Source organism: Dipodomys spectabilis, unplaced genomic scaffold, assembly GCF_019054845.1.
Source record: "Dipodomys spectabilis isolate Male_0828 unplaced genomic scaffold, ASM1905484v1 ptg000595l, whole genome shotgun sequence".
Lineage (NCBI taxonomy): Eukaryota > Metazoa > Chordata > Mammalia > Rodentia > Heteromyidae > Dipodomys > Dipodomys spectabilis.
The window spans coordinates 200622-212500 of record NW_024871272.1 but is presented as its reverse complement, the minus strand read 5'-3'; the positions used below and the strand labels follow the sequence as shown (position 1 = coordinate 212500).

General features: G+C 51.8%; 1 protein-coding gene across 1 annotated transcript in view; it reads left to right on the top strand.

Moving 5' to 3' along the window:
- The window catches only part of LOC122100701 (sodium- and chloride-dependent transporter XTRP3A), a 20262-nt gene extending 10037 nt beyond the window's left edge, over positions 1-10225 (top strand). Inside the window, exons 4-11 of the mRNA XM_042671057.1 lie at positions 1-34; positions 2433-2543; positions 3379-3620; positions 4737-4899; positions 6396-6600; positions 7660-7819; positions 8640-8805; positions 9926-10225. The exon at positions 1-34 is cut by the window's left edge and continues 194 nt beyond it. Coding sequence (XP_042526991.1) covers positions 1-34; positions 2433-2543; positions 3379-3620; positions 4737-4899; positions 6396-6600; positions 7660-7819; positions 8640-8805; positions 9926-10075 — 1231 coding nt within the window. The 3' untranslated portion in view covers positions 10076-10225. The remainder of the gene's footprint in view (positions 35-2432; positions 2544-3378; positions 3621-4736; positions 4900-6395; positions 6601-7659; positions 7820-8639; positions 8806-9925) is intronic.
- Positions 10226-11879: the final 1654 nt, after the last annotated feature.

The window sequence follows — 11879 nt, the reverse complement described above, 5'->3', positions numbered from 1 at the left end:
GTGCATCCTACGGGGGACCGAGACCACTGGCAAGGTGAGTTGGGGTGCATGAAGGGCCCTGGTCCCAGGGGTGTGTGTGGGGAGGGGACCCAATGTCTCTGCTCTCAGCCACAAGCCATAAATGAACGGCACTGGGCGCCGGTGGCTCAAGCCTGTCATCCCTGCTACTTAGGAGGCTGAGATCTGAGGATCATGGTTCAAGGCCAGCCCGGGTAGGAAGGTCTCTTACGCTCTCCAACAAACCACTATGAAACTGGAAGTGGTGCTGTGCCTCAAATGGTAGAATGCCAGCCTTGAGCTGAAGAGCTCAGGGACAGAGCCCCTGCCCTGGGTTCAAGTTCTGGGACTGACCAAGAAAAAGAGTCTTCAAGACTCTTATCTCTGATGAACGGGCAAAAGCCAGAAGTGGAGGTGTGGCTCAAGTGGTAGAGCATAAGCAAGAGGAAGAGGCCCTGAGTTCAAGCCTCAGGACTTATCGGCCAGATTGCAGAAGAAGGAGACTCCTGGTAGAGATGTATGAGTGACATAACACAGAGACAGGAATCCCAAGCTCCCTTCTGTGATTTGTTACCCTTTTTTTTTGGTCAGTCATGGGGCTTGAACTCAGGGCCTGGGCGCTGTCCCTCAGCTCTTCAGCTCAAGGTGAGCACTTTACCACTTGAGCCACAGCACCACTTCTGGCTTTTTCTGTGTATACGGTGCTGAGGAATCGAACTCAGGACCTCATGCATGCAAGGCAAGTGCTCTACCACTGAGCCACCTTCCCAGCCCCTTGTGACCCTTTTCTGAGCATACAGCCTAAACGAGCCAGTGCTCCTCAACACAAATCGTTTCTAAGTACCTGTTGTAATTCTCCTTTTCAACTTGAGCATTCCTTGGTCTGCAGAGAATGAGAACATTCGCCAATCCGGCTTTGCAGGGCTTCTAGCCCGGGCCAAACTAAGACACGAGAAAGGGACCAACTGTAATAACTGAAGTCCTTAAGTCCAATGCACCCCTTGTGTAAGGCCCGACCTGCAAAAGCAGAATGCAGGAGGAAGCCAATGCCAGAGACATCATCAAATTAAATAAATTATGTATGAGAATCCCTCTCCCCCGTCCCCATATATATGAAGAAATCAGACCAGGGAGGGATGGCTCACACCTGTCATCCTAGCTCCTCAGGAGGCTGAGATCTGAGGATCGTGGTTAGAAGCTGGCCAGGCAGAATAGTCCTTGTGAGAATCTCAGCTGCAATAAACTACTCAGGCAAAGCCAGAAGTGGAGCTGTGGCTCAAGTGGTAGAGTGCTAGCCTTGAGCCAAGGAAGCTCAGAGACAGCACTCAGGCCCTGAATTCAAGCCCCAGCAGTGGCAAGAAAGAAAAAGGAAGGAAGGAAGGAAGGAAGGAAGGAAGGAAGGAAGGAAGGAAGGAAGGAAGGAAGGAAGGAAGGAAGGAAAGGAATTTAGCAGCCGTGGGAGATGCAGAGATGCTGTCGCTGGAGGGTTGATTTACTGCGAGTAACACATTCACTGTGTGTTATTTTCTCCTGACACTAGACACAGGCCTGACCCCAGGGGATTGGTTCTACACATCTGTCAGGTCTGGCCACTTCCTCTCATGCGACAGAGGTGGGGGGGGGGGGGGGAAGTGGTGTGAGGACAGAGAGAGGAGATTCGTGACAGCACACTGTGGGAAGAGGAAAAACTAAGCTCAGAGTGCAGACGTGTGAGGTTTCAAGAGAGGAAGAATGAGGTCTTGGGAGAGAGAGAGGGAGGTGCGTCATTAAATGGTCAAATTAGGGCATGCTGGGTCATTATTTCAGTTGTTTCTTCTAGGACTTGATCTCAGGGCTTGGCAGTCTTGCCTAGTCAATTTGTAGCTCAAAGCTGGGTGCTCTACCACTTGAGCCACACATCCACTTCTGGCTTTTTTTTTGCTGGTTCATTGAAGAGTCACAAAGACTTCCCTGCGCAGGTTGGATTCACCCCAACCATCCTCAGATCCTCAGCCTCCTGAGTAGCTAGGATGACAAGTATGAGCCACTGGCGCCCAGCTTTCTTCTCGTTTTTTTCTTTTTTTTTTTTTTTTGTCGGTCGTGGGGCTTGAACTCTGGGCCTGGGCGCTGTTTCTCAGTTCTTCAGCTCAAGGCAAGCGCTCTACCACTTGAGCCATTGAACCACTTCCGGTTTTCTGGTGGTTCACTGGAGATACGAGTCTCACGGAGGTTTCTGCCTGGGCTGGCTTTGAACCGTGAGCCTCAGATCTCAGCCTCCTGAGGAGCTAGGATGACAGGTTGAGGCACCAGCACCTGGCTCTTTCTTTCTTTCAATGGGAGAATCCTGGTGGTGAGAAACCCAGGTACCTAAGAAGCCAGCAGGGCAGTGCCTGAAATACACCCCTGATATGTCTCCGCCCACCTGGAAGACTGACGCTGCCCTCTGATTGCCACAGGTGGTCTACTTCACAGCCTTGCTGCCCTACTGCGTGCTCATCATCTACCTGATCAGAGGCCTCACGCTGCACGGAGCCACCAATGGGCTGCTGTACATGTTCACTCCCAAGGTTTGGGTCTCCCTGTATGTGTACAGCCGCCATCTTGCAGGAGGGGCTGAGAGGAGGGAAAGATGGAGGCCGGCGTGGGCCTCTGGGCTGGGTGATAAAGGAGTGTGTTTCACCTCGGGGAGGGGTGTTGAGTTACCTCCGAGGAAAGGGGAGGTCCCCTTGTCTTCCTTCTAGCAACTCTGGCTGCCTTCACTGACCCCAGACAGCTCCCTTCTGCCTGGCTCCCTTCTGTCCTTCCTGCTCAAGTCTCCTCCATACCCCAGCCAGACTCTCCTCTCTCCCCTGCTCACCACGGGCTCTGGCATTTCTCCCTCACATCCACCTGTCCTTGCCCTCCAGGTCCCCACTGTCTCCTCTCCGGGCCCCTCTGGTTGGGATTCCTTGGGGAGGGGGCCCGGGCTGGCTTTTGAATGAGTAATTCTAGTGTCCAGAAGCAGATGCACGTGGCAGCTTCCTCCAAATGCTACAGCGAGAGCCACCTTCGTTTCAAAGGCTTCCTGAAGCCATTGCTGAAGGAAGCTCAAGCCTTCCTTCCACCGCCCCCCCCCCCCCACTAAGCTGTCTCTACTGGATTTCTGCAGGTTAGATGCCTGCAGGGCTAAGTGGGCAGATTCCAAGCTGCCTATGGTATGTCACAGGCTAGGATTCCTCCTAGCCAGAGTAGTTGGTCAGCAGAGAATTCACGGGCATAGGCCAGAGTCGGGAGAGCTGGGCTAGTTCTAGCACCTGTATGCTAGGATCAGAGACCTCTGCCTCTGGGCCTTGCTTCCTCTGGCTGTGAGACCAAGGGATCCGAGACCAGGGCTCATCAGTCTTGTCTCTGCTGACCTTCTAGCTCGATATGCTGGTCAACCCGAAGACATGGATCAACGCGGCCACACAGATCTTCTACTCTCTGGGCCTGGGGTTTGGTAGCCTCATCGCCTTCGCCAGCTACAATGACCCTACCAACAACTGCCAGAAACACGCCATCATCGTGTCCCTTATCAACAGCTCCACCTCCATCTTTGCCAGCATCGTGACCTTCTCCATCTACGGCTTCAAAGCCACCTTCAACTATGAGGACTGCTTGAACAAGTGAGCGAGGCCATCTTGGTCTTGGGAATTGGGGACCCCAAGGTTCTAAGCAGAAAGGAGAAGGTCAGGGATGGGCAGAGGTCGCCCAAGCTGGGGTCCTCGAGGGAGGGGGTCTGTCGCAGACTGCCAGCATCGACATGATGAGTCTAGGCCAACACAGACCACACAGTTTCAATTGACATGAATTAACGTCCATTGAAATCACGGGATCTGCCTGTGGCTATGGCAGTTAAATAATGCTACCTCTACATCGAGTTAGTTCCTCGGTGGCATGAGCCACATTCAAGTCCTCTGTCCCCACAGACGACTAGACAGATGTTGGGACATTTCCACCCTCACACGGCCCCACTGTGTGAGTTTGGTTCCCGCGGTGAACCCCATTTCTATCGGAGTTGTCCAGCCAAGTCACCCGCAGTCATCTTGTGCTTTAGAAAGGTCACTGACCAGGCTGGGAAGGTGGCTCAGTGGTAGAGTGCTTGCCCAGCGTGCTTGAAGCCCCGGGTTCGATTCCTTAGTACCACGTACATGGAGAAAGCTGGAAGTGGCGCTGTGTGCTCAAGTAGTAGAGTGCTAGCCTTGAATTCAAGCCCCAGAACTGGTACGATAGATAGATAGAATGTCCTAGAGCCTGGCACTAGCAGCCCTAGGGCCTAGCACTAGCAGCTCACGCCTGTAATCCCAGCTACTTAGGAGGCTGAGATCTGAGGATCGTGGTTCAGAGCCAGTCCAGGCAGGAGAAAGTCTGTGAGATCCTTGACTCTTAAGTTCAATTAACCAACAAATGGCTGGGAAGGTGGCTCAGTGGTAGAGTGCTTGCCTAGCATGCATGAAGCCCTGGGTTCCATTCCCCGGTACCATGGACACAGAAAAAGCTGGAAGTGGTGCTGTTGGCTCAAGTGGTCGAGCGCTAGCCTTGAGCAAAAGAAGCTCAGGGACAGTGCCCAGGCCCTGAGTTCAAGCCCCTGGACTGGCAAAAAAAAAGTTCACCAGCCCACAGATTCCCTGATTCACATAGGCAGGAAGGAAGAGGGGTCAGCCTTGAACCTGAGCTACTGCAGCTTCAGGTATCAGTGTTTTTCCCCTCAGTGAAGATCACACTGACGGTCTCTAATGCAGGGTGATTCTACTGCTGACCAATTCTTTTGAACTCGAAGATGGCTCTGTAACAGCCAGCAACCTAGAGCAAGTCAAGGACTACCTAGCCTCCACTTACCCAAGCCAATACAGCCAAGTGTTCTCCCAGATTAAGAACTGCAGCTTGGAATCAGAGCTGGACACGGTAAGGCCCTGGGAAAATCCGAGCGGCTTCTGTCTGTGAGAATCAGGAAACTGAATTCTCCTCCCCCTGCAAATGAGAAACAAGAGATTCGACCGCCTCATTTGAATCCTTCTTTGGAGTTTTTTTTTTCCTTCCTTTCTCTCTTTCCCAGCTTTTCAAAAGAGGAGAAAGTCCTAACAGGCTTCATTTGTTATGTGATTGGAACAGAACCTACTAAGCACCCAGCGCTCCCTGTCAGGATGCATTTTCTTGGAAACACTTTGTCACTTGGGGTTTGGAATTTGTTTTCCTTTTGCAGCTTGTAGTACCATTGTGCTATTTCCATAACGGGTGATCAAAATCACCCTTCGACGGCTTTTGTTGTGGATTTATTGGCCAGTCGTGCATCTTTTGAGAACTATATCTACAAGCCTATTTGTTGATGACATTTTTGATTCCTTTTGAGTTTCCAGTGAAGCTTGCTATAGCTCTTGGATATTGTCATATATTCTGGATATTAATGTTTTCTCTGGTGAAACCTGGATATTGTATTCGATATTGGGTGATTGGATAATATTATTGATTATAGGGTATTATAAGAACAAAGCTTGACCTCGAAGCTATAAATATAGTAGCAACATCATAGTACTAGCATAAAAAGTCACATAGACCAATCTAGGTGGCTGCTGGTGGCTCATGCTTGTCAATCTGGCTACTCAGGAGGCTGAGATTGGAGGATTGAGGTTCAAAGCCAGCCCCGGCAGGGAAGTCTGTGAGTCTCTTATCTCCCACAAACCACCAGAAAACCAGAAGTGGTGGTGTGGCTCGAAGTGGTAGAGCGTTAGCCTTGAGCTGAAGAGCTCAGGGACAGCGCCCAGGCCCAGAGTTCAAGCCCCAGGATGGGAAAAAATAATTAATGAATAATTAATGAAGCTGGGAAAGCTGGGGTTACAGGACACCTAGTCATTCACAGTATTGGAAGTAGAAAGCATCCTAACAGCATTTTATTATGTTTTCATTGGGAATGTATATCATCCGGGGCATGAGAGGTCATGGAAAATGACAGAGTCCTCTATACATTTTCACTGCATGAATTCTGCACAGCACCCATTTCTTTTCTGGTCAGCTGTGGGGCTTGAGCTCAGAGCCTGGTGCTGTCCCTGAGCTCTTCAGCTCAAGCCGAGCACTCTACCACTTGAGCCACAGCGCCACTTCTGGTTTTCTGGTGGTGCATGGGAAATGAGAGTCTCATGGACTTTCCTGCCCAGGCTGGCTTTGAACCATGATCCTCTAGGTCTCAGCCTCCTGAGGAGCTAGGATGACAGGTGTGAGCCACCGGTGCCTGGCCACAGCTCCCATTTGTAATCGGTCCTGTTGAGCAGGGCAGGTAGAAGGTACAGGCCAGAATGTGGCTGTTCACAGCCATTTCCAAGGTCCTCTACAAGATGCTTAGCACCGGATGCATTAGATCACTGGTCTCTTGGGTGCATAACCGGTCTCTTCCTCGCCACGAGCAGGCTGTCCAGGGCACGGGCCTGGCCTTCATCGTCTATACCGAGGCCATTAAAAACATGGAGGTGTCCCAGCTGTGGTCGGTGCTGTACTTCTTCATGCTGTTGATGCTGGGCGTGGGGAGCATGCTGGGAAACACCACCGCCATCCTCACCCCTCTGACAGACAGCAAGCTCATTTCCAGATACCTGCCCAAGGAGGTCATCTCAGGTGAGAGTCGGGCAGCCGGCAGAGAGGAATCCAGAAGTGACGCTGTGGCTCAAGGGGTAGAGCACTAGCTTTGAGCTGAAGAGCTGAGGGACAGTGCCCAGGCCCAGAGTTCAAGCCCCACGACCAACCAAAAAAGAGAGAGAGAGAGAGAAAGGAAGGAAGGAAGGAAGGAAAGAAAGAAAGGAAGTGGTTGGGAAGGTGGCTCAGTGGTAGAGTGCTTGCCTTGCATACATGAGGCCCTGGGTTCAATTCCTCAGCACCACATAAGCAGAAAAAGCTGGAAGTGGCTCAAGTAGTAGAGTGTTTGCCTTGAGCTGAAGAGCTGAGGGACAATGCCCAGGCCCAGAGTTCAAGCCCCACAACTGAAAAAAGAAAGATAAAAAGAAGGAGAGAAGAAAGAGAGAGAGAGAAAGGGAGAAAGAGAAAGAAAGGAAAAAAGAAAGGAGAGAGAAAAGAAAGAAAGTGAAAGAGAGATAAAGGAAGGAGAGAAGAGAAAAAGAAAAAGAAAGGGAGAGAGAGAAAGAAAGAAAGAAAGAGAAAGAAAGAAAGAAAGAAAGAGAGAAAGAAAGACGGGAAGAGAGAAAAGAAAGAGAGAGATAAAGGAAGGACAGAAAAGAGAAAGAAAGAGAAAGGGAAGAAAAAGAGAAAGAGAAAGAAAGGAAGAGAGAAGAGAAAGAGAAAAGGAAGAAAGAGACTAAAAGAAAGGAAGGAAGGAACAAGGAGGGAAGGAGGGAGGGAAGGAAGGAAGGAAGGAAGGAAGGGAGAGAGGGAGGGAGGGAGGAAATGAAGGGAAAGCAGAGGAAAGGGAGGAAGGAAGGAAGGAAAGAAGGAAGGAACAAGGAAGGAAGGAGGGAGGGAGGGAAGGAAGGTAGGAAGGAAGGGAGAGAGGGAGGGAGGGAGGAAGTGAAGGGAAGGAGGAGGGAAGGGAGGAAGGAAGGAAGAAAGAAAGGAAGGAAGGAAGGAGGGAAGGAAGGAGGGAGGGAGGGAGGGAGGGAGGGAGGGAGGGAGGGAGGGAGGAGGAGGAGGAGCAGGGGCTGAGCAGGTGGTCTCGTGGCCCAGGTCTGCTGTGCCTTAGCAGCTGCGCCATCGGCCTGGTGTTCACCATGGAGGCGGGGAGCTACTGGTTTGACATCTTCAATGACTACTCGGCCACGCTGTCCGTGCTGCTCGTGGTCCTGGTGGAGATCATCGCCGTGTGCTACGTGTACGGGCTGAGGAGGTGAGCAGGCGGGCCGCGGTCCTCCCCCCCCCACTCCACATGGATAGCACTCATCCTCAACTTGCAGCTTAGTGCTGCTCCTCCAAGTTCCTTCCCTGTCCTCAGATCTCAGTGCATCACCTTCCCTTTGCCTCAGTGTGTGTGTGTGTGTGCGGTGAATAGCTCCTTCCTCTCTTTCTTGAATTTGTTTTCCCCCTTCGCATCACGGGGAGGCACCCTGAACCCCGTGGATGTCTGGGCCTGAGGTATCTCCCGCGATCAGAGCCTTACAGGGCACACCAGTCCGTCAAAGGGCTGTGGTGGGAAGCGATGGATTTCTAGGTGCTGGTTGATTTCCCATAGTAGCCTGGAGAGGGTTTTCCTGGCTTGCTTGTGGGGGGACACCACCATCTCGTGGCCATTCAGAGTATTGCAGGAAGTCCATCGGGGCCACCAGACCTCTCCATGCAGCCAGGTGTAGCAAAGAGAAAAGGAGAAAGGGGAAAGGAGGAGGAGCCCGGGTGGGAACAGCAGCCAGGGAGGGAACTGTGCTCTGGTGGCTCTCCCCCGGCTCCACACTGCAGGCCTTCCCCCAAAGGCCAGCCCACCACGAGATGTCCCCATGTCCCTCATGGGTAGAACGCCCCAGCCATTCTTTCCTTCCTACCCCAATGCCATCCCCCAGAAGGGATCGAAGAGGGGCGCTCGGGAATTGGGGGAGAGGGGTCTCTATCCCAGGAGTGGCACCCGGGATAGGATTTTCCTGGGTGCAGGGGACCCCGCACCCCCTGACTTCTTGCTACATGAACAATGCAGAGATCTCTCCACGTGATCCCAATAGATTCGAAAGGGACCTCCAGGCCACAACGGGTCGCACGCTCAACTGGTACTGGAAGATCATGTGGGCCTGTGTGAGCCCGCTGATCATCGTCAGCCTCTTCCTCTTCTACCTGAGTGACTACATCCTCACGGGGACCCTCCAGTACCAAGCCTGGGATGCCACGCAGGTACCACAAGGCCCCTGCGGAGCCTCCCTGTGGCCCTTTCCCCGCACAGTGTCCCCACAGAAGTCCCCCCTCAGCCCCGACCCCACACACCAGGGGTTCCACATCGGACAGGAGGACACACAAAGCTACTCAGGAGGCTGAGATCTGAGGATCAGGGTTCAAAGCCAGCCCGGGCAGGAAAGTCCATGAGACTCTGATCTCCAATGAACCACCAGAAAACCAGAAGTAGCACTGTGGCTCAAGTGGTAGAGCGCCAGCCTTGAGCTGAAAAGCTGAGGGACAGCGCCCAGGCCCAGAGTTCAGGCCCCACGACTGACAAGGAGAAAGAAAAAAAGGACCCACAGAGCCTTCCACAGAAAGTTCTGCTGTGGCTCATACCCACAGGGCTAGCCACTTAGGAGGCTGAGATTGGAGGATCCCATTTCAAAGCCAGCCTGGAGAATCTGTGCTGCTCTTATCTCCAAAAAAAAAAAAAAAAAAGAAAAGAAAAAAGAAAGAAAGAAAAAGAAAAGAAAAAGAAGCTAAAAGTGGATGGAGCCGGGCGCTGGTGGCTCACGCCTGTAATCCTAGCTACTCAGGAGGCTGAGATCTGAGGATCGCGGTTCAAAGCCAGCCTGGGCAGGAGAGACCGTGAGACTCCTATCTCCAATAAACCACCAGAAAACCGGAAGTGGCGCTGTAGCTCAAGTGGTAGAGCGCTCGCCTTGAGCTGAAGAGCTGAGGGACAACGCCCAGGCCCAGAGTTCAAGCCCCATGACCGACCAAAAAAAAAAGTGGATGGAGCTGGGGCTCAAGTGGTAGAGTGGTAGCCTTGAGCACAATAAACTCAAGGACAGAGCCCAGACCCTGAGTTCAATCGCCATGACAGATAGACAGACAGACACACAGACCAAGAAAGTTCTGGTCTAGACAGAGCAGCCCTGTGCTCAGGTGTCCGGGCTGATCTTCCTAGGTGGCTCTGCTCACCAGCTCTACACCCAGGGTGACCTAGGTACAGCTCCACAAGCCTGTTCCCACGGGACGTGGCCTGTCCAGCTAGCTGGAGGGGAGGGATGGGCAGTCATGATGGATGGATGGGAAGGAAGGTTCCACCCTGCTGGTCATGCTCTGTCTCTCCTAGGGACGGCTGGTGACAAAGGATTACCCTCCCTACGCACTGGCCATCATCGGGCTGCTGGTGGCCTCTTCTACCATGTGTATCCCACTGGTGGCCTTGGGGACGTTCATCAAGCGTCGACTCAAGAGAAGAGGCCCAGCCCCCATGGCCTGAGATCCAAACCCCCCGCCCCATCTCCCTGCCCTCCCTGGAGATCAGAGTCGGCAGCCACTTGCCTTGGTTATTTGTTATTGTTGGGGGTGGTCATGGGGCTTGAACTCTGGGCCTGGGTGCCATCCCTGAGCTCTTCAGCTCGAGGCAAGCAGTTTACCACTTGAGCCACAGCGCCACTTTTGGGTTTTTTTTTTCTGGTGGTTCATTGGAGATAAGAGTCTCACAGTCTTTCCTGCCCAGGCTGGTTTTGGACCACAGTCCTCTGATCTTAGCCTCCTTAGTAGCTAGGATGACAGGCATGAGCCACCAGCGCCTGGCTTTTTTTTTCCTTTTTAAGCACTTAATTCCGAAGTCCTAGGCCTGCCAGCCTCCTCAGTCATAAAGAAAGACAAGGTGTGGAAGAGAATGACTCCTTCTGGAAAAAAAAACCCACGCACCTCGGAAACACGCCGCTCCAGCCGCTCCAGCCCCCTGCTGGCCAAAGATCACACGAGCGACTTCCAGATTCTTGAGGGTCAACCTTGAAGATAAAAGTTCCCTCAATTCTAGAAAGAAAAAGAAAAAAATCTGAGACTTAAGGTGCACTGTGAGCTGAAATTGGACGATCATCCTCACCACGCAAAACTTAAGTGATCTGGTATTTTGCTGGAGGAAACACCAAGGTGTTACAAGACAATCTTATTTTATTTTAGTTTTTGGTTGGCTGTGGGGCTTGAACTCTGGGCCTGGGCACTGTCCCTCAATTCTTCAGCTTAAGATGAGTGCTCTACCCCTTGAGCCACAGTGGTTCACTGGAGATCAGAGTCCCACAGACTTTCCTGCTCCAGCTAGCTTTGAACCACAATCCTCAGATCTCAGCCTCCTGAGTAGCTAGGATGACAGGTGTGAGCCACCGGAGCCCAGCTAGAAGGCAATTGTTTTGAGATCAGTGTGGGGAGGTGTTGAAGTACCCCAGATAACTTATGGCTGGGGTCCAGCTCATTGTCTTTTTTTTTAAGTGACAGTCAATGTGCAATTTCCCCGTCTACCTCCTAAACGCTTTCAGCCATGAAGAAAGACTTTCCTTTAGGATTCCCAAAGAAGTCAGCTTTCTCTAATTTAAATTCACTGGGACCAATGTTCTCCATAAAAATCGCTCTAGCTAAGGGTGTTCAAAGCCACAGGAGGAATCACACAGATCTTCCCCCTTCTCCTCCCATCCATGGGAGGTGCCAGAAACTTCCGTGAGAGTTGACAAGACTGGAAGCAAACTACCGCCCCCCCCCCCCTCGACTTCCTGCTGATATTTGGATGTGGTGGTCAACGAACGTCCCTTTGAAACCAACTTGTAATTATTTATCTGTGCATAGGAGAGTTTTCTAAAAATGTACATAAATCAGACAGAGCTGAAGATATACGATATTTATGATTATAAGCATTAACCCATCAGAGAATGTGTGTATGGTTTTTGTTTTTAACTGCTGAAAAAAATAAATCCATCCCAGCCATCCCAGGGGACCATGTGGACGCAGGCATGTTCAGAAGAGGAAGGAGGTTTTATTAGTGGGGCCATCTTGCCCATAGAAGAGAATATGGCGTCTGCCCCTATCTAGGTGGTAACTCATAACTCAGGCTATAGGTAGAGAAGGTATTCTGCGTGTGCAGTTAGGTTTGGGTAGGGAGTAAGAGTCCGGAACACTAGGGCAGGGAGGAGCTCAGGTCTGGGGGGAAAGGTAGTAGGAGTGGCTGAGGACCTGAGTGGGGATCATGCTAACATTCCCCTCTTTATTGTTTAGTAATCATAACTAGGGGTACCAGGCTGGGA